The following is a 24887-nucleotide window of genomic DNA, read 5'->3' on the forward strand; positions in this document are numbered from 1 at the left end:
TTTGTTTAATGCCCTCCACTTTTTTCCCCATGGCATTTTAATAGTATTTCAGATAAGAACACTGGTGATGGGTGTGTTCAATCACTTGTAATCATATTTCATGTAAATTATTTGTACTTATATAAATTTGTTTGGTCTGAAAATTTACCTGTTATTTTCATATCCAGTGTGTCTGTTAAAATAGCAACTTATTTAAATTTGACAGTTACTTGATGAGAGTACTTGTATATGCTTCTTTTCATTTCTCATGGTGAGGTCCTTTTCCTCTGTAAACAAAAGGTATATTTGTAATAGAGCCTATAAGTGCTTTATGTTATATGTGTGCCCCCATTTCCATGGAACTATGAAAGATTAAAGACCATAATTTTTCTCAGATGTTTGTCAGATTTTTGTGTTTCTAGAACTTTCCATAATATTATTATAACATCCGAGAAAATTAACAGTAATTTCAAATATTATCATTCATTGTCCACACCTGGATTTTTTCCGATCATCTCACTACTTTGTAGTTTTTTGTAAAAAAACAAAAACAGGACCCAATTAAAGTTCACACACTGCATTTTATTGTTATTATTTTAGTATTTTTAAATTTAGAAGAGTCTCCCCACCCTTTTCCTTCTTTTGTCCTCTCCCTGCATTCCTAGTAATATCGAATTTTGGGGAGTCTTATAGATTTGTATTCTTGTTGTCATCTTGTATTATGGATTTGTCCAATTATTTATGATGTCAGTTAATTTAGGACAAGTGTCAGTTTAGATTTCATGGGCTATTTCCAGATCTCAGACAAGCTTGGAGGCAAGGGTATCAGTGAATTCCCTGAGAGTTTGTGTTCTTATGCATATGATTTTTACTGAAAGAAGAGTAGATAAAAGTACTCTCATAATTTTAGATTATAACTGGATAGATGGTGAGAGAGAGAAGTGATGAGTTTTGCTACATTTTAGCCACATGTAATTTATAAAATTAATCATAGCTACAAATCATAGCTATATGTACAAATATTTATGAATTGCCAACTCTGCCATTGTCATTGTATACTGATAAATCAATTCATCTAAAAACAATCCGATTAACCAAATTTAATCAAAGGTGAGTAGATTCTATGCCATCTTGACATAGGATGTTTTCACATCTTAGAAAATCCTCAATAATTCCTGGATAAGCATCTAAAGACTGGGTTCTCATTTAATTGAAACATGAGGCAAACATTGGGAAAAGGTAACTTACAGCAGGTACTATAATCCTCAACTTGTATGTTATACTCAAAATTTTGTTTCTATGTCAGTTAAATCTGAGTCAGTGATTATATCTTTGGACTGGAAATCAGAATGTGGATGGACTGATTTATGTTTGGTTAGGACTTAGGAATTTTGTGGTCTTTGTTTTTTCACTGTTCAGTTTGTTACATAAATGTTTTTATTTCACAAACTTGAGTAAATACTTTGTGGATATTAATAGGATATGATCCAAATTATATGTGTTTCTTTATATATCTCTATATCAAATCAGAAACATACCCTATAGATTGCTATGCAGTTCAGTATGAACATGAACAGAGAAAGTAGCCATAATATACATATGGATTTAGAAAGGTTTCTAACAGGGAGTGACACTGAAGCAAACTGTGCCTTGGAAGATGATTAGGAATTCCCCAAAGGTAGAGAAAATTGAAGATAGAGAATATAGTTCATAAAGAATTTTTACTAAATTTAACGCCACTTTCTGACCTGCAGGTGATGAAGGAAGCATGCCCGCAGATATAGCCACGTTACTAAAAACGTCAATGGGCCTGTGAAGTAAGACTTGTGAATTCCTGATTGATGAGGAAATATCAACTTGGTGCACTCAAGGACATTTACATTATGGTGACCATGGGGTTTATGAACATTTATAACTTTTTATAATTTCCATATTACATTTCTCATAGTATGGACAACTTTTTTGCCACTAACCGAATTCTCCCGATGCTCACATGTGAAATTTAAAAAAAAAAAAAGTCACAAATATGTAGTCCTAACGATGTTGAATAATCATTTTACAAAACAGTTTTCTGAATGGGGATTAGTTGGTGATTGTTTGTAACAAATATGCTAATGCTTTAGAAATGTCAGTATTTTTGTAATTATTTCTACCTCCAAATATATATATATTGTCTTTCACTGGATAACGTGTGTAGATTTTTACATGTGCCTTATTTGACAATGCTTGTGTCTTGTTTTTGCTTGTCTCATTTGAAGTTCTTTTTTATTATGTTAGTTTAAAGAATGCAGCTGTATAGATTATATAGCTTTCATTTTGTTGCTATTTGAAGCAGATGTTCACCACTGCCAGCAAGAACTCAACCTGAATTTAAAGGTGGCATTCCATATACTAATGTCCCCAGGTACTCCCAAGTTCTTCTGTTAAAACGAATTTGTTTGGCTAGGCACTAAGTTGTTTTCCAGTGAATAGAACTAAAGATGCCCTTATCTTGCTCCATGGATTACTTCCTTCTGTTCATTTCCCACCTGCACTCCTTGTGCTTATTACTCTGCTTATTCTTGTGCATGTTTTCATTGATTTTCTTCTCCTGGCTTTTGCTTCTCTCGAAACTGTTGCCCAGTCACTTCTGCTCCAGTTCTCTTTACTCTCTAAATAGTAGTTTATTCCTGCCACATCTCCACACATCAGTGAAATGTTGGTGACATTTTTTCTAGCCTGGCAGAACAGATTAACAGGCACTTTCACTCCAAAGCAGACTGAATGTAACTTCATATTAAGGTAGCATTAGGTGCTGCGTAGAAATAGGTCATTGACTTTATATTCTTATCAAAATATGAGTTACCAGTTTCCAGAATTTCCAGTACAGGACCTCCTGAAGAGAGAGCCATTGTTCAATTCTAATTCAGTGTGGGTGACAAAGTAAAATTTAGAAGAAGTAAAGTTGTCTACTTGATATTTAACTCTTTATTAAATCTTTCTTTAAATTTTTGCCTGTCGGTCTATATTGCTGTTTTTATTATGCATCAGTTTCTTTGTATAACTTGTGAGTTTCATGTGTTTTGTTTTTATTATGTAAATATCATTATAAATAAACTTATTTATAAAGCAAAGCTTTGTTAATTATTGGAGATTATCCTTTCAAGGCATCCTGACTTGCTAAGATGCTAAGGTAATACAATCATCTGGAATTAGAAGGTTTATGTAACTCGTATAGTGATTCTTCAGATATTATAGACTCTGAAAACTCATGACTCAGTAGATTTACCCAATCTTGAAGGTATATTGAACATATTCCATATATTTTAGTATAACAGGGCTAAAAGGAATCTGCAGATAGTAATTCTACCTCCACCTGTATCACAGTACCCAAATCATTTGGTCAAATTGTTGGGAATATTCCTTTTTAAAATCTTATAATAGATTTCTTGTAACTTTTTTGTATTAATGTATCTTCAATGATAGGCTATTTCTTTTGTTGCTGTTAAATCCGTATTTTTATCTCTAACAAAATATAGTTGGGCTCTCCCTGTAATGCTTTATTATGTCTTGGGCTTAATAAAAATATTTGTGATCATAAGTTCTATTTTCACACCCTTTTTAATAGTTTCTAACTCTTGCTTTACCCTTAAAAAGTATTGAACACAAATGAAACCATATTATGTTTAATATTGAACACATAATATGGTTTCATTTGTATTGAACACAAATGAAACCATATTATGTGTTTAATATTGTCTGTTTCTCTATAAACTAGAGTTTGTTACTTAGGATCTGTTATTAGTCCCTTCATTGGACTGATGTCATCATAACCCGTTATTAGTGAAGAGAGCATATGAAGCCATAGTTGTTGGGATAATATCTTGACCAACTGAAGCAACTTTTACTTTTTTAGTGCAAGTCACACAGAAATAGAAGACATAGGCCTTACGTGTTTTCATAACTGTATTCCTGACCCCATGAACTTATAACTTTATGCCTGTATGATATTTATATTGAAACATTAATATTGTTCCTAGTTGTTGGTGTTATTGTATAAGTAGTTAGATAGGAGTATCAGGAGATTTGGTTTCCATTTGTGTGACCTTAAGACATTTAAATGGTCCATAAAATTAAGGAATGGATTGTTTTAACTCTTGTTCTTCCCAAAAATGTGTGTTTTTTTCTGATTATAAATATAATATGCAATTCAGTTACTGTTCTGATTCATTCATATTCTCTCAATTGCTCAGTAAGGAGACATTTAATTTGGGTACAGGATAGGATGATGGAATACATTGTCGTTCAGTGCAAAAAGATGACCTAAAGGTTATGTTAATCCTATGATTGAATTGAAATATTTCCTTATGAAACCTGCTGTGTTTTGTATTTGAGTTATGATTTTTGTAAATAACAGACTGATTATCTTATTTTGAATTTTCATAATTTTAGATAAGCATTGTATTTTATTTTTATTAAAGCTTGTCAGAATATAAGTGTGCAAGGAAATGAACACGCATAAGATGGAAGAAAAGTCATTACCTTTATTATTTAGAGCATTATTTGAATATTTGTGAAAGATACTTATTTTCTGTAGTCTGCCTTGATGACAGAGTACTTTGCAATGAGATTCACTTTTAACCTATTATCATTTATTAATAGCCACTAATGATAAAATATTATGCAGAGAAGCAAAATACTTGTGAAATACCCTTTGTTTTTCCTGCGTAATCCTTAATGTATAAAGTATTTCACATTTTTGTCTCCATTTCATAGAACATTTTTGGGAGAAAAGAAGCACCTTAAATAAGAGACTTATCTGGGCTTTCCTTTTCCTTTGCTTTCTTCCTGCCCTACACTCTCTCCCTGTTTTTGTCTGCTCAACTGTTTCTTTCCTCTGCCTTGCATTTCAAGTGTAAGGACATCTATTTCATTAGTCTGTTTCCATATATAATGACATCCTGAGTTAGACAATCCAGTATTAATGTTAACATGTAAATTGAACTGGCATTTGATATTCTAATAATACAGTTATGGTTTAAAATGAGGTAAGGGTAGTTATACAGTTATTTGAAAGATTTCCGTTTAAGTGATTTTTTTATACAGGCAATTTTTACTTTCTGTGGTAGTGTGGGGCCATAAAGATGACTGCAGGTTGAAATTTGCAAAACAGTCTTTGGGGAAAGTGATTAAAAATTTCTCTTTTAATAGACTTATTTTTTAGAGGAATTTTAGGTTTATAGCAAAATGGAGCAGAAAGTGCAGAGTGCCCATGTACCCCGCCCCCATATATGCACAGCCTTTCCCACTATCAAGGTCCCACTCCACAATGTTACATTTGTTACAGTACATGAACCTACATTGGCACAGAATCACCCAAAGTCCATTGCTTACATTAGGGTCCATTGGTGGTGGTGTACATTTGATGGGTTTTACAAATGAATACAGCAATATAATATACAGAACAGTTTTACTGCCTTAAAAATCCTCTACACCTATTCATCTGTCTCTCCCCCTTAGTCCCTGGCAACCACTGATCTTTTACTGTTTTCATAGTTTTGCCTTTTCCAGCATGTTAAGTGGCTGGAATCGTATAGTATGCAGCTTGGCTTCCTTTCACTTAGTAATATGCATTTGTTTCTCCTGTGTTTCTTCATGGCTTGCTAGATCATTGCTTTTTAATTTAATTTTATGTTATTTTATTTGTTTATTTGAAGAAATGATTTAAATCCTTCCCCGCCCGTCTACCTTACATCATTGCTTTTTAGTGCTGGTTAACAGTCTTGTTTGGATGCACCACAGTTTACTTATCCACTCACTGTTTTAAGGGCATCTTGGTTGCTTCCAACTTTGGAAATTCTCAGTAAAGCTGCCACAACTACCCATGTGCAGCTTTTTGTGTGGACATGTTTCCAACTCCATTGAGTAAATACCAAAGTGATTGCTGGATCATATGGTAAGAGCATATTTAGTTTTCTAAACTGCCAAGCTCTCTTCCAAGGTGTCTACCATTTTGTATTTCTATCCGCAATGAATAAAGGTCCTGTTGCTCTACATCTATGCCAACATTTGGTATTGATGTTTTAAATAGGTATGTAATGGTATCTCATTGTATTTATTTGAAAATCCCTAATGACATAATGACATTGAGCATCTTTATATGCTTATTTGCCATCTGTATATCTTTGATGAGCTATCCACTCAGTTCTTTTGTTCATTTTTGTAATCAGGTTTTTTATTTTGTTGAATTTTAAGAGCTCTTTGTATATTTTGAATAATAGTCCTTTATCAGTAGGTCTTTTGCAAATATTTTCTCCTAGTCTATGGCTTTTCTTCTCATTTTTTTATCTCCTTTAATATGAAGTTTTACTCCAGCCTCATTGCCTCTGGGATATCTTCATCTAATTTGTCACAACCACCTTCCTCATTTATGTTGATAAGTTTGCCTTCACTAGGTTCTTCTAGAGCCTTTTAAACCGCAGCAATATCAACATTCTCAGTCAGCTCTTTCCATTTTTGTTCAATTTGAATTTCACTTCAGCATTTCACTTTTCATTTCTTTGTTGCACTTAAATCTTTGCTAGTACATTCCCTTTTTCAGTTACCCATTTTCATACAATATCAAGTGGGTTTGTCACTGAGAAACAAGTAGGCAATGCCACTACACACTTCACTTATGTGTGTATGTGTGTGAATAACAAATGTGCAGTAACCAATCACTAACATTTTGAAAGAAGTTGCATTGGTCATTGGTCATGCTGTGCACCTTATTTACTTAGTGATTTGTGGACTGAATAGCTAGCAGCAAAGTTTATACTTTATACAATTACAGTTAATACACCATGGTAACTGAAGTCCAAACCATTTTGGAGGAAAATGTGTTACTTAATAAACTATTGTGACTGAAATTTATGCATGTCATAACCAGTGCAAAACAAAGCCTGCTTGTATTGTAAAATATTTTTCTGCAGTTGATAAAAAAAGATACCAGCAACTAAATGCTTTTTTCTTCCTTTATTTCCTTCCTTCCCTCCTTCCCTCCTTCCCTCACTCCCTCACTCCCTCACTCCCTACCTCCCTCCTTCCTTCCTTCCTCCCTCCCTCCCTCACTTCTTTCCTTCCTTCCTTTCAGCAGAATATGGCAAAAGCGAAAGTCTTAATGGAGCAAATGAGGGTAGTATGTATACTATGGCATGCTGATGTGTGGCTTCTTATCTGATGGGAGCAATGCTGTGAAGAACAAAGTCGAGGCAGCAGGCCTCACCTAGAGTTTGGTTTGGGGCCTTCGTTGTATCCAGTCAGCAATGGCAGGAATCGCTTGGACTTTCTTCCGTAATGTCACCAGCCTGGGATGGATGTCCAGCAAGTCAGGTTTAAAGACTAAAAGTGTAGTACTGCAAATTTCCCAGTAGAAATCTGCCCAAGTTACCTAATTTAAAGGAAACAATAATTCCCATTTGAACATAAAAGACATAACTTCTTAATCTAAAATCCTTTTAATTCAAAATCATCTTTTGTTATTACAAAAGTAGGATGTGTATATAATAGAAAATTACATGTAACACCATACTCCAACACCCAGAACTTACTAATAGTAACACCTCTCTATAAGATATTTTTCTCTGTGAATCTGCATTTTTACTGAAATCTTACAGTACAATTTGTAATTTGATTAATTTTCACTTGATTCCATTTTCATCTTCTAATTTTTAAAAATTTAGTTTCAAGTATACACAGCACATTGGTTAGACATCTATATAGTTCATAAAACGATTCCCCCAAATGTTCCCTTTTTCCCCTGACCCTCCACCTAGCCAACATGTTAATGCTAACTACATTCCCTATGCTGTGCTCCCCATCCCCCTGACCATCCATCAGCTACTAATTTGTACTACTTTAACCCTTCACCCCATTCTTTCAACCCCTCAAACCCCCCTCCCCTCTGTCCGACACCAAATTATCCACTATATTTGTGAGTCTGTTTTTGATTAGTTATTTTTATTCCTTAGATTCCACATGTAAGTGAAATCATATAGTGTTTATCTTTCTCTGTCTGACTTAAATACCTTCTAGGTCCATCAAAGCAATATCCTTTTCCATCCCCTTCCTTTTCATTATTTTCTTATCCTTTCAGCCACTCTATCTTTTGGTTGGAGCATTTAATTCTTTTTCATTTAAAGTACTTATTGATAGGAATGTAGTTGCTACCATTCTGCTTGCTTGATGGTAATAAATTCCTTTAGCTTATTTTTATCTAGGAAGCTCTTTATCTGTCCTTCATCTCCAAATGATAGCTTTGCTGGATAAATTATTCTTGGTTGTATATCCTGGGTCTTCATCCTGTCGAATATTTTTTGCCAAGCCCTTCTGTCCTGCATGGTTTCTTTTGAGAATCAGCTGCTAGTCTTATGGGTGTTCCCTTAGAAGTAACTCTTTTTCTCTTGCTGCTTTTAATATTCTTTCTTTGTATTTAACCTTTGGCATTTTAATTATGATGTCTCTTTGGATCCCTGATTTTTGGAATTCTCTGAGCTTCTTGGAGTTTTACATCCATTTCCTTCACCAGGTTAGGGAAATTTTCCATCATTATTTCTTCAAACGGCTGTTCAACATCTTGATTTTCTTCAATTACGCTGATCAGACGAATATTTGGAGCCTTAATAGTGTCTCATATCTTCCTTAAATTATTTTTATAGTCTTGGCATCTTTTTTCTTGCCATTCTGATTGCGTGTCCTGATTGGCTTTCCTGTCCTCTAGATAGGGCATTTGATCCTCCTCTTTATTCACTTTGTTTATTCCATCGTTTATTCCATTTAATACACTTCTCGTCTCAGATATGTTCTTTAATTTAAACTTGCTCCCTTTTATAATTTCCATTTCCATTTTTATGCTTTTTATCTCTTTGTTGAAATTCTCACTGAATTTATCTACACTTCCTGAAAGTTCATTGAGCATCTTCATTTATAACCAGTGTTTTAAACTCTGCATCTGTTAGGTTACTTGACTACATTATATCTGGATCTCTGTTCTGTTCTCTCATATGGCTTCTGCTTCTTTGCCTTCCCATTTTGGCTGCCTTTCCATGTCTGTTTCTATGTACTAAGCGAAGTTCCTAAGTCTCCCAGTCTTATTAGTGTGGATTTGTGAAGTAGGTGTCCAGTGGCACAGTCCTGAGAGGGGTTCAGCTGCAGGCCAAACTTAGCCCAAGCCTCAGCGCCTCTGGGGCCACCTATATAGATTCAGCAAACAATCCACAGATGCTGTGTTTACAGTTGCCTTAAAAGGCCACGCCAGAAACCGAGGTCCATCAGTGTGAATCTCAGCAAGGAGCACCTGACTCACTGAGGATACACCTGGATGTGGCTTGGGCAGAGCTGCAAGTTGGGGGAGGCGGGGTTTCAGGGAATCCTCTGGGCAGAGCGACCTCTGTTATCCAGTTTGATGATTTCACAGCTATGGCGGCGCCATGTCAGGCACACTGGGGTAGGGTGGGGGGCTCAACAGGGAACAGTGGATACCACAGGCACTTCTGTACAGAGCGAGTCTCTCCTCAGCCCTCACTCTGATAATGTCTCCCTGCAAATTCCTGGTGCCCCCTGCATGCAGCTGAATTGGCAGTGGTCCTCAGACCTAGCAAGTCGGTCACCATGAAAATCTGCTCGTGGACGCAGCCCCTTTAAGAGGGTTCTGCTGCTGCTGGAGCCTCCATCTCACTCAGCCGCTGGAGACCAGGCAGCCCCACGTCCTCACACCATCCTACCTTCTGCCATTGCAGGGTGTTTTCTTGGACTTCTCCCTAGTTGTATAGCTTGTTCCTCTAGATCCCAGACGATTTTTCCTTTCTGCTGCTCCTTGTTTCCATCACAACTTTGATTTGGTCTCCAGAGGGATGAACAGAGCCTCTATCATCTACGCCATTTTTTTCTCTCTCCTCGTTTTCATTTTATCTAATACCCAATTGATACTTTTCCATCTATTCCAAGAATATTCTTCATAGGATAAGCAGAATACATTCTGGGAGTGTGCATTTCATCTGGTTGTGTCTTTTAACTCAATTCAGAATAAGCGCCCTTTTTTTTCATATCATTGAATTATTGAATATTCCACACCAGTCCTATACAATATCTTGTCTTCAGGATTTGAGTGACTCATCTTATCGTTTACCTTGTCCCTAGAGAATTCATAGTTTCAAGATAAATATTTCTGGCTAACATACATTATATTGCATCACATCAGAGGACATTATGTTTGGGTGTCTGATCACGAGTGGAATCCTAAGATTGACCACTGTATTAGGCTGATAACAGCCTGGTTCTCTCTTGTATATTTTTTTTCCCTTTGTGATTAGGCACTAATCTGGATGATGTTACTTTGGCTCCATATGGAAATCAAAGAGTGAAGTTTAAATGTAGACAATTAGTTTTCTTTTTGTATGGAATTTAATAATGCTTATTGCTAGTGTTTTATGATTGCTTACTAAACACCGGTCAACCAAGAGAGTGTATTAGAGGATTCAGAGTTCAGTCAACACATTTATGGAGAACCTACTGTGTGCTACATACAGGTCTAGGTGCTGGGATTAACTGGTGAGCAAAATGTTATGCAAGCCCCTTCTCTGATGCAGTTTTTATTTTAGAAGCAGGAAGATAAACATGTAAACTGATAGGGGTGATGAAGAAATAGTGAAGTTATGAGAGAGACTCTTAGGTAGGCAGTGAAGATCTTTAAGGGGTGATATTTAAGGCAAGGCTTGAATGATGTTGGATCCAGATGTGCAGCAATTAGGATTAAACAATCTGGGCAGAGGAAGCAGCAAGTGTAAAGGCTGTTAGGAATAGGACTTGTGTCTGAAAAATGAAACACCAGTGTGTGTGTGGAACACTGTGAAGAAGAGAAAGAATGCTAAAAGATGGACTCAGGAGAAAGTTTATGAAGAAATTTTAATAGAAAACAGAAGGGAAAAAGAAACATTAAATCCTTGGAAATTATTCAATGGAGCAGGGAGAGGAACATTTTAGGAAAGGCTATTGAGTCAATGGGAAGAAATGAAGGGGTGTGTCGTGAGGTAGAAAGTTATGAATAAAGATGTGGAAAGTTTACTTCTGTCACCCAGAAGGACTCAGCAGACAGTGATCAGAATAAGTCACAAGAGGACCACAAGAAAGTAGACTGTGTCTTGTGTTCTAGAATGCAGTCTCCTTGAAGACACGGACCCTGACCTACCACCGCATTCAAATTGGATTTAGGTTTGGGTGTTTTGGCATAACTACTTCATAGTGGTGGTGTGCCCCTCTCTCAGTAGGTCTGTAATACCTGGTTGTCTCACTTTTTATGATATTAACAATTATTGATACTCAATGCATGGGTCCATTAATTCTTCACGAGTTGGAAAATGCTAATAGTGTATTTTAATCTCTCCTTATGAACTGGAATTTTTATGAAGACAAACTTTGTGCATCAATTTTTATTATCTTGAGATACAACTGGCATAGGAAAGGCAAAATAAATGCTTTATTCAAACCTTCAGCTTTTTTTGTTTTTAACAGGTTTCAGAATAATAATTTGGCCCCATGGCATCTTCTTGAAAGTTATCAGTGAAACTTTGTTTTTTTCCTTTCTGTGTATGGGTGTGTGTGTGTTTGGTTGTGGTAGTGGTGGTAGTCATAAACTAATGGATTCATTCATTTTGATTTGTTTCAACCCATTGCTGTTAATATTCTTATTGAAGTTTGAATTGTCCCATTTTTGACCAGTGGGAGCCTCTTCAGGTTGACTTCTGAGTCTTTTTGACACAACCCCAGTTGTCTCTGATAAGTTACTTGTGTCTGGTATGACAAGGCATTCCCAGCTCATCTTTTACATTTCCTGTTCCAAACTGAGAATGAGCCATTTCTCGAAGAAGCCCTTGTTCCTTTTAATATTTGGAGGCCAGAATCTGGGTACTAGGGGGTTGTCCAGCTCAATTGGGTTGGTCATTGTTTCCAGAAAAATAGACATGAAATGCATTCTTCTTTATCCTAAGATAAACACCCTGAGTTTATACTGTTACATCTAGTTTGCATTCAGGAATAGGATATTTACTTAACCTCGTTGATCTTAGATCTCTATCTTCTTTCTCCCACACTGAAAATTCTAGTTCTCAGTGACATCCACATAATTTCTTACTACTTTTCTCCACAATATAAATATAATAATATCAGGAAAAAAACAATAGCACTGTATGCAGTACCACTAACGATATAATTACAAAAAAATGGTGCATGATTTTTAATTTTTGTCAAGAGAATATCTGTAATGAGACATATAGTCAAAATACTGTTTTGCAAATGTTGATATTTCCTAAAATAGTTCTTCACTAACAGAGTACATAGGCACTTCTCTACATACTCCATGCACCAGTTTGACACAGGTTCATTTGTTTCACTTTGCTTTTGCTTTGTAGTGATAGCTTTTTAAAATGTTTTTGTTGTTGTTATATAGTTATATAAAAGATTTTAGTTCATGTTTCCAAAGTTAAGTCTACTAAAAAAGATTTATTCAAAGAAGCTTAGCTTTTATCCCTGCTCTCTAAACTACTCCCTTCTTACAATAAGTTTATCTCGATAGGTAGGTAGGTAGGTAGGTAGGTAGGTAGGTAGATAGATAGATAGATAGATAGATAGATAGATAGATAGATAGATAGGAATATATTTACTTGTACTTTTTAAGATATAAAGCACACTCACAGAGTTACCAATAAACCATTCTTTTTCCCCTAAGTATGTGTCCAAATCTTGCAGAAGATGAGGTGCATCAAATGTAAGTAGCTCATTAAACATCTTCTCCTAGGAGAGGGAGAAAAAGACACTTTAAGGATAATAAGAAGAGAAATAAATAATATGATTTGAGGAAGAAGTAGGTTTTTCTCATCATTATTTTCCTACATGAGTTTTGAAAGAAAGAAGTAGCTTTGTGTTGTTGGTTAGTAGTTTTTTTTCAAATGTGTGACATTACAGAGAAGCAGGTCTCTTTATTCATCAAAGGGATGAATAATGTTATTCACTCCTTTATTACTTATGAATTAAAAAAATGAATACTTTGGTCACCAGTTCTTATAGTTTCTTTGTACATAATGACTAAATATTTTACTAGCAAAATCTTTTAATGATTTTTATCTTAATTTTTGTTAAAAATGATTCTATTATGTTTTTCCATTTTAAAAATTCTTCCTTTTCTTAGCCTCTCTTCCTTTAAAGTTAAATAAATAACTGAAGTTAAAGAAGTTAATTTTATTTTGTAAGGCTAGTTTCCTCCAGTTTGACAGTCTTTCTTTTTTTAATCTTTTAAAATTTTAAATTACAGTTGACATAAGTATTATATTAGTTTCAGGTGTACATAGTAGTTAAACATTTACATACCTTATGAAATGATCACCCCAATAAATCTAGTACCCATCTGACACCACATATAGTTCTTATAATACTATCGACTATATTCCCTATACTGCACTTTACATCCCCATGTGGCAGCGTTTCATTTCACCATTGCACTTAATGGAAATAATTTCTAATGAATCATTATGCTCTCAGGTTTTTATAGATTTTCTCTTTGGCTTGATATTGTACCTTAGTATGAGACTTGTCTGCCTTGAATATCATCTATAAAACCCATCATCTAGGTGCCTCCTTTTGATATATTACGTAAGATAACATTACAAACCAAATAATATTCCTTGTGCTTTTACTTGAGGCTCTGAAGACCAAATAATTTATTCATGGCCTGTTTCTTGGTAAGAAGTATTTTTTTAATATGTGAAAATATTGTCTGGTTTGTATGTTGGATGTGAAATGTAATTCAAACTCAAAAATATTATATGTATATATATCATTCATTAATATTTATAAATGACATATACAAGCATACATCATTTTATTGTGTATTGCTTTATTTCTCTTCACAGATAGTATATTTTTTACAAATTGAGAGTTTGTTGCAACTTTATATGGAGCAAGTCTGTGGCACATTTGCTCATGTCATTATCTGTGTTGTATTTCAGTATTCTCACAATATTTCAAACGTTTTTTATTATATTTGTTATGGTAACCTGTGATCTTTGATGTTGCTATTGTAATTGCTCTGGGGTGTCCTGAACCATGCCTGTATAAGACAGCAAACTAACTGATAAATGCTGTGTGTGTTCCGACTGCTCCACAAACTGGCTGTTCCCTGGTCTCTCTCCCTCTTTTCGGGCCTCCCTATTCCCTGAGATACAACAATATTAAAGTTAAGTCAATTAATAACTTTACAATGGCCTCTAAGTGTTCAAGTGAAAGAAAGAATCAATTTAAGTGGAAAACTGCACTGGTGACTTATTTTAAGAAATTGCCACAGCCACCCAACCTTCAGCAACCACCACCCTGATCAGTCAGCAGTCAACAACATTGAGGCAAGACCCTCTACCAGCAAAAAAATTACGACCCACTGAAGTCTCAGATGATGGTTAACAATTTTTAGCAATAAAGCATTTTTAAATTAAGGTATGTACTTTTTTTAGACATATACTATTGCACACTTAATAGACTACGATATAATGTAAACATAACTTTTGTATGCACTGGAAAACCCAAAAATTTTGTTACTCGCTTATTGCGATATTCTCTTCATTGCAGTGGTCTGAATGGAACTGAATCCACAGTATCTCCAAGGTAGAGTAATAAAATCCAGTCTTTATTAAGGTAAGTCGGGTAGTTGATAACAACCTCACCAATTTGCTGATTTACTTCCTGTTGTCATGATGACTTAGCTAGGAGTATAGATTACTAAAACATAATGCCTTATATTTGTAGAGTACAGTTTACAAAAGCATCATTGCATATTTACAAACATTTGCCAGATTTAACAAATTTGGCAAAAGTTGACGAGCTTGGAAAGCTTGTCATTATTTTGACTTTATATTCTTTCCACTGTTATATATCACTTTTGTACCTAAGCTTCTCTCTCTATGGTTAATGTGTTCATAGTTTTAAATAAAAACAGTATAAGTCCTTCTGCCCCTTACACAGAATCTGTGAACTGAGGCAATGGGCCTAGAGCTGTGTGGCACTTTCCACAGCTCAGCTGAGCTCAGCTGAGCATCAATTGGAAAGATAACAGTCAATTTGGCTGTCCCAGAATAGCTAGAAACAGGAGGGAGTTGAATGGAACAGGATATAGCTGCAGGATGGCTTTCCAAAAACTCCTGTTTGCTTACCTGGGTAATTTTGTTACCTTTTCTAAGGTGCATTTCCACAATTAAGATACATCAATGCTTGTGTATATGAAATGTCAAATGAAAATCTTATCTCTTTGCTATTCACTTCTCTGTTAGCCCAAGTTCTCTTTACATGTTTGTGAATCATCTTAGTCTAATGAAATGTACACACCCAAACAGCATAATCATTAGTATTTAAGAGTCATTTTAGAAAACTCACCAAAATAATATAAGATGAAATTTGATTATACATCCTTTTTTTTTTCCCAAATGTGTACCTTTTAAAATGCATTTCCTGATGAATCCTAGGCAGCCATTCTTACAGTTGGTGTACTCAGAAATGTCCTACCTCCTCCTCCAGAGAACTGTTAGGTAGGAGGGTTTTTCACTCTGTTAGAAGTCATTGCTATATATTCCATCAAATGGCTTTTAGAGGAATTAAAGAAGATTATATTTTTCTCCAAAGCATTATTTTTAAATCCATACTACCAAAATCATTTAGTATTGGAAATGGACCACTAGCATTCCTTCAGTCTGGATCATCCGCCATCTCACCCCTAAAATTGTTCTTCAGATGAGGAAACTGAAACAGATACATGACAGAACCAAAGAAATACTAGAGGTAAGTTCAAGGATTATCAAGGTGACCAATGTACAGAGACATATTTTGCCTTTTAAATTAAATTTTAAAAATTGGAAATATAAAATAATTATAAATATAAAATATTTATAATTATGTGTACTTGATAGATTTTTAAAGCACATATAATGAGGGCTATTTTCATTATCCATTTATCATTACTGCATCAATGTTCTGCTTTTGACTTTTACCTGACCACAAGGTGGCAGCATTGCAACCCACTACAAGGAAACTAGGCAAAGAATTACCAAAAAAAACATGCATTTTCCATTGTATACTAGCCAGGTTCTGCTTATTAATCAGTCTGTAACTATCTGCAGTATTTCTGCAACATGTTCTCCCTTACTATGATTTATTCATGAACTTGGATTATGTCCTGTGAAACTTTTTTTTGAGGTAGGTGGTTTGTAAGAGCATCGCTATTCTAATATGAAGGTAGAGTATTGCTCTTATAAATGTTCAAAGAATATTTTCCTCTGTCAGGCGGCCTCTGTTATGGAGCCTCAGCCAAAATAGAGAAAATCGAGAAGGGCAAGCCCATAAGCTGACAGACTGCCAATCAGTGGGGTAGTTAGCATGTGGAACAAAAAGCTTTAGATACTTTTTTTTTCTAAATCAGGGATTTATGTATCTATTTGTTTCTGCATTTATAAAGAAGTGTAAAATATACATGCCATGTTTGACAAATAAAAGGAAAAACAATGAGCACTGGACAAAATAATAACACTGTATTAATTATAGTAACTAATGTTTATCAAACCTTCTACACAGCCATAAATACTTGTGCTACCATTGACTCCTCCTAGCATACTTCAAAGTAGATTTTATGATCTCCCTACTTAATAGACAAAGAATTTGAACTATTGATAAGGAGTTAAGTGACAACTAATAAGAAGAGAATCATGATTTAAGCCTGACATTTGGGCAGTATCTCTATCATCAAAGCTGAACTTTTATTTAAGACTTTGTCCTGGTTAGGGGTGTGTGTGTGTGTGTGTGTGTGTGTGTGTGTGTGTGTCCCCACATTTATGTCAAGGAAGCAATAAATACCTCTATTCAAATCAGAAGGTCCTCATTAAATAAATAGTATTTAGAATAAATATTCTTAAGTAAGTTAGAAAGACTGCTATCTGTTCTACACTGTAGCTTTTGGATGCAGGCCTTAAATGATAACATGTACATAGTATTTGTGCATAGCTGTTGTGAACAGCTGCTGTCACTGTGGCATTATACCCGGTGGTTAAGAACATGGAGTCTGAGTCCTAGTGACTAGGTTTGGAATTCCTAGTGTGCCACTTACTAGCTAAATAACCTTAGGCAAGTGACTTACACTACATGAACCTTAATTTCTTCATCTGGAAAAAAAGCATAACAACCATTTCTCCCTAAAGGGATGTTTTGGGAATTAGTCACTAATTTGGATTTCAGAAAGTATGTGTATGGGTTGAGGCTATGAGTTCTGCAGTGGGTCAGCTTGTGTGACTTGGGCAATTATGTAACTACTCTATTTCTCAGATTCTTCACCTGCAAAGTGAGCATGACAATAAAAAGCACTTATCTCATGGGATTAAGGGGGGACTGACTGAGATAATTCATGTAAAAAGGTTAGAGCCGCACCTGCACATGGTTTTTGATCAATTTTGCTCTACCTATCACTCATTCAACAAGTATTTAGTGCCTACTAAATATGAGGCTCTGTGATAGGTGTGAGGGTACACCAGTGAATAATGTAGATGTGATTCCTACCCTCATAACACATTCTACTAGAGGAGACAAACAAGTAAATATATTTTAAAATATAGATTTTGATGAGTGCCCTAAGAGAAAGGTGGCTAGGGTCTATAATAGAGAATAACTTAGGGGGTATGTTTATAATTCAGGACAAAGAAGACAGATATGACGTACACATTTTTTAAATCCAAAACCACAGTAAATGCATATTTTGGAAAGATAGAACCCACGAAGAGGTGGAAAACTAGAGAGGAGTTTGAAGCTGTAAAGCAGGTAGATGAACAGTACCTGCAAAGGGAAAATCAAAAACCCTGTAAAACCCTCAAATAGTTCAGGAAATGCCAGGATATATCTAGAATTGGGGGTAAGGAGGTAAGGGAGGAGGTAAAATGAGGATTGATGAGAAAATCCATGAATGAAATCACTTTTAAGATTTCTTCCTTCATTTTATACTGCTAGACACCTGCCTCTTCCCCATCCTTAGCAGAAGGCTGGAGAGGGTGACACAGATGGCCTCTGGATTGGAAGTTGTCATACATAATGTATTAAAAATAGGGGAGTTAAATGAATATGTGTTATTGATTGTCACATTCTGAGACTCAGCCTTTTCTTTGCTTGTTGGTGGGAGCACTGGCAGCCAGGCCTTTGTTTCTCTGGGCAGGAGATTGAAAGTCTTCTCTAGGGCTCTTTCAAGTGTAAGAGGAAATAACTGAAGATAGTGATATTGGGAAGTACCCTGCCCCCCACATGGCCTAGGGATGCTCAAAATCAACAAACCCCATCCACATGCCAAGAGCTTTAAGTAAGCTTTTTAATTTCTCTACTCTTCATCATGGATTATAAAGGATGGTCTGACTCCTGGAAAAGACAGAGACCAAAACAAAGAGGAGGAAAAAACAGCATCTTTTAACAAACATGCCATAGGCCAGGAGATGATATTGTATACACTAAATAAATATAAAATAACATTTAAAAAAACACAACAGAATATCATAGAAAAAGACCCTTTATAAATTTAAAAACACAGTATCAGACTTAGAAATCAAGAGAAGGGCTGTTGAATAAAGTTGAATTCTTCCTGCAAGTAATGCAAGAAGGAGGAGGAGGAGGACGACGGGGAGGAGGAGAAAGAAGAAGAAGAAGAGCTAGGTCATAGAGAAAAGATCTAATATCTGAATAACAGGAATTCTAATATAATGGATCAAAGAAAAGAAAGGGGGAGAAATTACCAGTAAAATCTAAAGAAAATTTTCTAGAATTAAAGGATGCAAGTTCCAGGTTTTAAAGGGCCCAAAAATGAGATAGCACAGTGGATAAAAAGAAAATCATACTAAGACTAATCACTGTAAAATTTTAGAACTCTAGGGACAAGTGGTCTACCAACTTGCAGAGAGGAAAAAAAATAAGTCACATATAAAAGGTCAGTAACCGGATTCAATTCAGTCTTTTCAATCAACAGCTAGAAGACCATACATAAATGTTTTCCAAATACTGAAGAAAAATTACTTTCAACATAGAATTCTATATCCAGTCAAATTATGAAACAAGTATGAAGATGAAATCAAACCATTTTTAGACAAATAAAGCTCCCAACTTTTTCCTATGCTCAATAAGCTATTGGAGGATTGCTTCACAAAAACAAGAACAGAAACCAGGAGAATTAAGCCAAGAAAGGATCAAAAGAAGCATTCGAGATGATAATAAAGATTCTCTATTGACAACTGGACACCAGCAGCTGTCTAGGGCAAGTAAACCAGAGACACAGAAGAGAGGCATATCCATACCATCTGTCACCATCATATCTCCTGTCAACGAGCCTTCATTTTAACTTTAGAATATTGGAGGATGTACCCTCAAAGAAACAAAGGAAGAGATAAAGACAGAAGATGGCATCTAGGAGACAGGACTCCAACTCAAGAGAAAGATCCCTAGAATGGCAATAATGGGGAGTTTGATGATGACAGAGGCACAGAAAAACGAGACAGTTCTACAGAGGAGAGTGGAAGTCTCTGGCTAGATATCTCCATTGACCTTGTGGAAAAACCATATTGGTAGACTATTGGATACTGTAGGAAGGTATAACAATAAATAAAAAGAATAAAGCAAGTGAAAAAGGGCAATTACTAACTTTGAAGAGGAAAAGTGATAAAGGAAATATAATCAAAACATACAAATGCACAGTTCCATATAACATTTGCATGGTCATACTAACGTAATCACTGAATATTGATTTAACCAAAACATTTTTAATATCACTATATTGGGGATTTGGGGGAACAGGAAGCAGAGAGGATGCCTATAAAAGAGTTAAATTCTTATTAGTATAACAAGTCCATAGTATGTAAAATTAGTGAATCAAAGTAAGTCATGTTTACATAACTTATAGAAATATGGAGATGTATAAATCCTAAAGAAATAGCCAAAAGGGTTAAAAAGAGGGTTGCATCTGAGAGATTATTGTGAAGAGGTAGAGCAGAGAATCACTGTACTTTGCTTTAAACTTTTCAATATAATTTGGTATTTTAAAACTGTAGGTTTGTCTAACTTTGATAAAAAGGGACTTTTAATGTCTGCCAAGTGGATATGATTAATAGCAGTAATAACAAACTGATTACATTACCTTTATATCTTGTTTTTTCTCTGCCCAAGGAAAACATGACATGAAATCATCCAATGTGTCCACAATAGCATCAACTTGACATTGTTCCAGTTCTGTTTTTCCAGCCAAATCTGTGGAATACAGAGAGACCATTTTATGCCCACAAACATAAAACATTAATTTTAATAAGCAATATATTCATATGGTTTGAAAATTCAAAACAATATAAAACAGTATTCAATAAAAACTGACTTTCATTCCTGCCCCCATTCACCTCATTTTGCTCCTTACGAACTACCATATTGGTAGCTACTTTTATTCGTTTCTTTTGTATTCTTCCATTGTTTCTTTATGAAAATAAGAATAATGCAAATCTTACATATATCCTAGAGATCTTTCCGTACAAGTCCCATAAGGGCATCTTTGTTCTTTTTCAGTTCCATGGGATCCCTTTAAGTAGAAATACCCCCAATTCATTTAACCTCAACTGATTAGGTTTGCTTCCAATCTTTAACTAATATAAGTAGTACTACAATAAAAATCCTGTATGTACATTTTCATTTATTTTGTAAAAAGAATCATTTTCATTTTCACAGACCATTTTTGTCAGGAGCATTTGTTTTCATCCTGGAAACTACAATTTTAAAATAATAGAGGTGTTTTTTCTTGCCATTCATTAACCATCATTTTGCTAAGAAATCATTAATCTCCCTACATATTTTCTCACTGGTGTCAATCTAAAATTCTTCAGTGTGGAAGCATTCTAAAATAGATTGCTTTTACATAACTGTGTCAATTTACTAAAAATCAAGGAACTATATACTGACAGTGAGTGAATTGTGTATAAATCAGACCAGCAAAGATGTTAAAGGAAAATAAAATGTTTTAGTGATCTAGAGTTCTTCTGTAAGCTGTATTTTGTGTTTCTGGTGTTCAGAGGTTGATCCTTCTTTCTGATCTTGAAAAGTCCTTCCAAATGTTACATTAGGTTCCCTTCGTTCATTTTCATCCTACTTTGACTTCCATGCTCAAAATTCCATGCTACTATTAATTTTATGCAAATGACTCTTTATCAACACTTTTAGTCCTAAATTCCAGGCCCATATTCTCAGCCTCCTTTTGGGTAGTTCTCTATGTATCTTTTTGTCTCCTGAACCTCCTTTAACAAATCTGAAAATGGAGTCATCACATCCTACCAGCTCTTCCTTCTTTATTCATTCAACAAATAATTACTGGGCTTCAACTGTAGATCAACTCCAACAGCAGTGAACAAAAGAGATAAATTCCTTATCTTCATGGCACTTATGACTGACTGAAGAACACAGATTGAAAAGTGTATTGCTAGTTAAGAAACTCCTTTCTCCCTTCCTTCCTTCTTCTCTCCCTCCTTCCCTGTGCAAATTAGAAGTTCTTTTATTTTTCTCATGCCGTTTTCTCTCTGCTGGAAATGTTCAAGCCCAGAGAGTCTCAAAGTAAGGTCCATGGACCAGCTGCATCAGCATCATCTAGGAAACTGTTAAGAATGCAAATTCTTGGGCCCTAACCAAGACTTATTGAATCACAATTTCTGGAGTCAAGGCTGAGCAATCTTTGTTTTAATGAGCCTCCAAGTGATCCTGATACACATAACATTTGAGAAACACTATCCAAGTTCAAGTCTTCCTCTTTAAATTCTAGGTATCCTTTAAGGCTCAATTCAAATGTCATTTTCACTTCAAATTCAAATTTCCATGGAGTCAGAAGTAGTCTCCATCTCTTCTAAGCTTCCAAAGAATTTTATTTGTTGAAATATGTGTTAGTGCAACATAAATTTTTGCATATTTAATGTACATACATTACTTTGATTAAAAAATAAAGGTCTAGTAATTATGGCCCATTTTATTTGTGAGCTAACCATGTATGTATGGTTGGATCATTGTGGTTGTGGTAGGTGTGGAGGTTTGGGAGGGTGGCATGGTGATTCTGCAGATTGATTAGAAAAAAAGGGATTATAAAGGAAGTCAATCATAGCTGTTTACTCAAAAAGAGTGTTAGAGCAGTATGAGGGGAGAGAAGACAAAAGAACAAGGATGGGAGAAAGGGCATCCAGTAAAAACAAGAACTAACAGGTTTTTAAATTTCTCCTCATCAATGCCATAGGTACAGGTGCTTACAAAACAATCCAGAAGCCAACTAACAACTAAAGATGCCTCAGATGGCACTCTGTGGAAGCAAAGAAGACAACCTTTCTAGTTTTTTTCCCCAGTGTGATTAGGATAAAGAACACTGAATACATGATTTAAATAGTCTGAGGAATTTCAAACTTCATATGCTATATGTATTTTCTGTTAATCTTCTCTGATCACACATGCTTGCAAAAGTCTGGTTTCAGACCTACTTGTCCGCTTTTTTAGCTAAATTCCAATAAGAGATTGGAGGAAAGGAGGTGTGGGGTAGGAGGGGCAGTGGATAATATAAAATAAAATAAATTGCCTAGGAAACTCCTAGAAAGTGAAATTGGTATAGATGTTACATTTATACCTCTCTAGCATTTAATTCCATTCTTCTTTGTACTATAGTGTTCAATAATAAAGTTATCTAATGAATACTAAATATATATATATATATATATATCATTTTTATTCAGTTATCAAAAAATCTTAAAACACAGTAAATACATTACCTGTGTTTTTGGTCAAGTATCTTGCTATTGCTAGGCTCTGATGAAGATTAAGTCCATCGACTTCCAAAACAGGGATTTTGCCAAATGGAAGAGCTTAAAACAAAATGTGCAAAGAATCAACTTCTATAACAAAATTAAGAGTTATAATACTACATTTTTACTGATAATTGTGGAAGCAAAACATGATTTTAAAGTCATGGAATTCTTGAAAATTTATTCTTTAAAAATTTTATTTTTATTTTTTGATTACAGTTGACATACATTATATTAGTTTCAGGTGTACAGCACTGTGCTTAGACATTTATATAACTTATGAAGTGATCACCCCGATAAATCCAATATCCTTCTGACACTATACATAGTTATTACAATATGCTGACTATATTCCCCATGCCACACTCTACATCCCCATGACTATTTTGTAACTACCAATTTGTACTTCTTAATTCCCTCCCCCATTCACCCACCCCTACCCCCACAATCTGGCAACCATCAAAATGCTCTCTGTATCTATGAGCTTGTTTCTGTTTTGTTTGTTCATTCATCCTGTTCTCTAGATTCCACATATAAGTAAAATCATATGATATTTTCTTTCTCTGTCTGACTTACTCCACTCAGCACAATACCCTCTAGGTCCATCCATGTTGCTGTAGATGGCAAGATTTCATTTTTCTGGGTGTGACTGAATAACATTCCATTGTATATATGTACCACCTCTTCTCCATTTATTCACTGATGGTTGCCTCCTTTTCTTGGCTATTGTAAATAATGCGGCAATGAACATATGGATGCACATGTCCCTTCAAAGTAGTGTTTTGAGTTTCTTCAGATAAATACCCAGAAGTGAAATTACTGTATGCTTCTTTGTCTCTTGTTATAGCTTTTGTTTAAAGTCTATTTTGTCAGGTTTAAGTATCGCTACCCCAACTTTTTGTTTGTTTCCATTTTCGTGGGATATCTCTTTTCCTCCTTTTACTTTCAGTCTGTGTGTGTCTTTCAATCTGAAGTGAGTCTCTTGCAGGCAGCACATGTAAGGGTTTTGTTTTCTTATGCATATCTCACCCTATGTCTTTTAATTTACATGTAAATTGTTGATAGATATATAGTTACTGCCATTTTATTATTCATATTTTTCTTTTTAAAAAAGTCCCTTTAACATTTCTTATAGTACTGGTTTGGTGGCGATGAACTCCTTTAGCTTTTTCTTGTCTGGAAAGCTCTCTATCTGTCCTTTAATTCTAAACGATAGCTTTGCTGAATAGAATAATCTTGATTATAGGCCCTTGAATATTTTATGCCAATCCCTTCTGGCTTGCAAAGTTTCTGCTGAGAAATCAGCTGACAGTCTTATGGCAGCTCCCTTGTAGGTAACTAATTACTTTTCTCTTGTTGCTTTTAAGATTCTCTGTCTTTTACCTTTGGCATTTTAATTATGATGTGTCTTGATGTGGGTCTGTTTGGGTTCATCTTGTTTGGGACTCTGTGCTTCCTGAGCTGGTATGTCTATTTTCTTAAGGAAGTTTTCCATCATTATTTCTTCAAATAGGTTTTCAATCCCTTGCTCTCTCTTCTTTCTGGTACCCTTGATGTTATTACTCTTGATGTTGTCCCAGAGGCCCTTTAAACTATCCTCTCCTTTTTTCTTGTTGTTGTTCTGATTGAGTGTTTTCTACTACCTTATTTTCCAAATTGTTGATTTGATTCTCTGCTTCATCTAATCTACTGTTGATTCCCTCTAGTATATTCTTTATTTCAGTTATTGCATTCTTCATTTCTGCCTGGTTCTTTTTTATATTTCCTATCTCTTTGTTGAAGTTCTCATTAAAATAATTGAGCATCCTTACAACCAGCGTTTTGAACTCTGCATCTGGTAGATTGCTTGTCTCCATATTGTTCAGTTATTTTTCTGGAGCTTTGTTCTTTTCTTTCATTTGAGACATGTTTCTTTGTCTCTCCATTTTGGCTGCCTACTTGTGTTTGTTTCTATTATTAGATAGAACTACTATGTCTCCAAGTCTTAATAAAGTGGCCTTATGTAGTAAGTGTCCTCTGGGACCCAGTCGCACA

At 35.0% G+C, this 24887-nt stretch overlaps 2 protein-coding genes across 6 annotated transcripts in view; one reads left to right on the forward strand and one right to left on the reverse strand.

The window, feature by feature from the left end:
• The window catches only part of SMARCAD1 (SWI/SNF-related, matrix-associated actin-dependent regulator of chromatin, subfamily a, containing DEAD/H box 1), a 75316-nt gene extending 72224 nt beyond the window's left edge, over positions 1-3092 (forward strand). For all 5 annotated transcript variants that reach the window (XM_015588459.2, XM_015588458.2, XM_006910737.3 and 2 more), the window contains exon 24: positions 1734-3092. In XM_015588459.2, coding sequence (XP_015443945.1) covers positions 1734-1795 — 62 coding nt within the window. In that variant the 3' untranslated portion in view covers positions 1796-3092. The remainder of the gene's footprint in view (positions 1-1733) is intronic.
• Positions 3093-7088: 3996 nt separating this feature from the next.
• The window catches only part of HPGDS (hematopoietic prostaglandin D synthase), a 32110-nt gene continuing 14311 nt past the window's right edge, over positions 7089-24887 (reverse strand). The window contains exons 4-7 of the mRNA XM_006910738.2: positions 22821-22913; positions 20180-20289; positions 12685-12783; positions 7089-7387 (exon numbers count right to left, since the gene is read on the reverse strand). Coding sequence (XP_006910800.1) covers positions 7223-7387; positions 12685-12783; positions 20180-20289; positions 22821-22913 — 467 coding nt within the window. The 3' untranslated portion in view covers positions 7089-7222. The remainder of the gene's footprint in view (positions 7388-12684; positions 12784-20179; positions 20290-22820; positions 22914-24887) is intronic.

The sequence above is a fragment of the Pteropus alecto genome, unplaced genomic scaffold (genome assembly GCF_000325575.1).
Source record: "Pteropus alecto unplaced genomic scaffold, ASM32557v1 scaffold63, whole genome shotgun sequence".
In the NCBI taxonomy this organism is placed as follows: domain Eukaryota; kingdom Metazoa; phylum Chordata; class Mammalia; order Chiroptera; family Pteropodidae; genus Pteropus; species Pteropus alecto.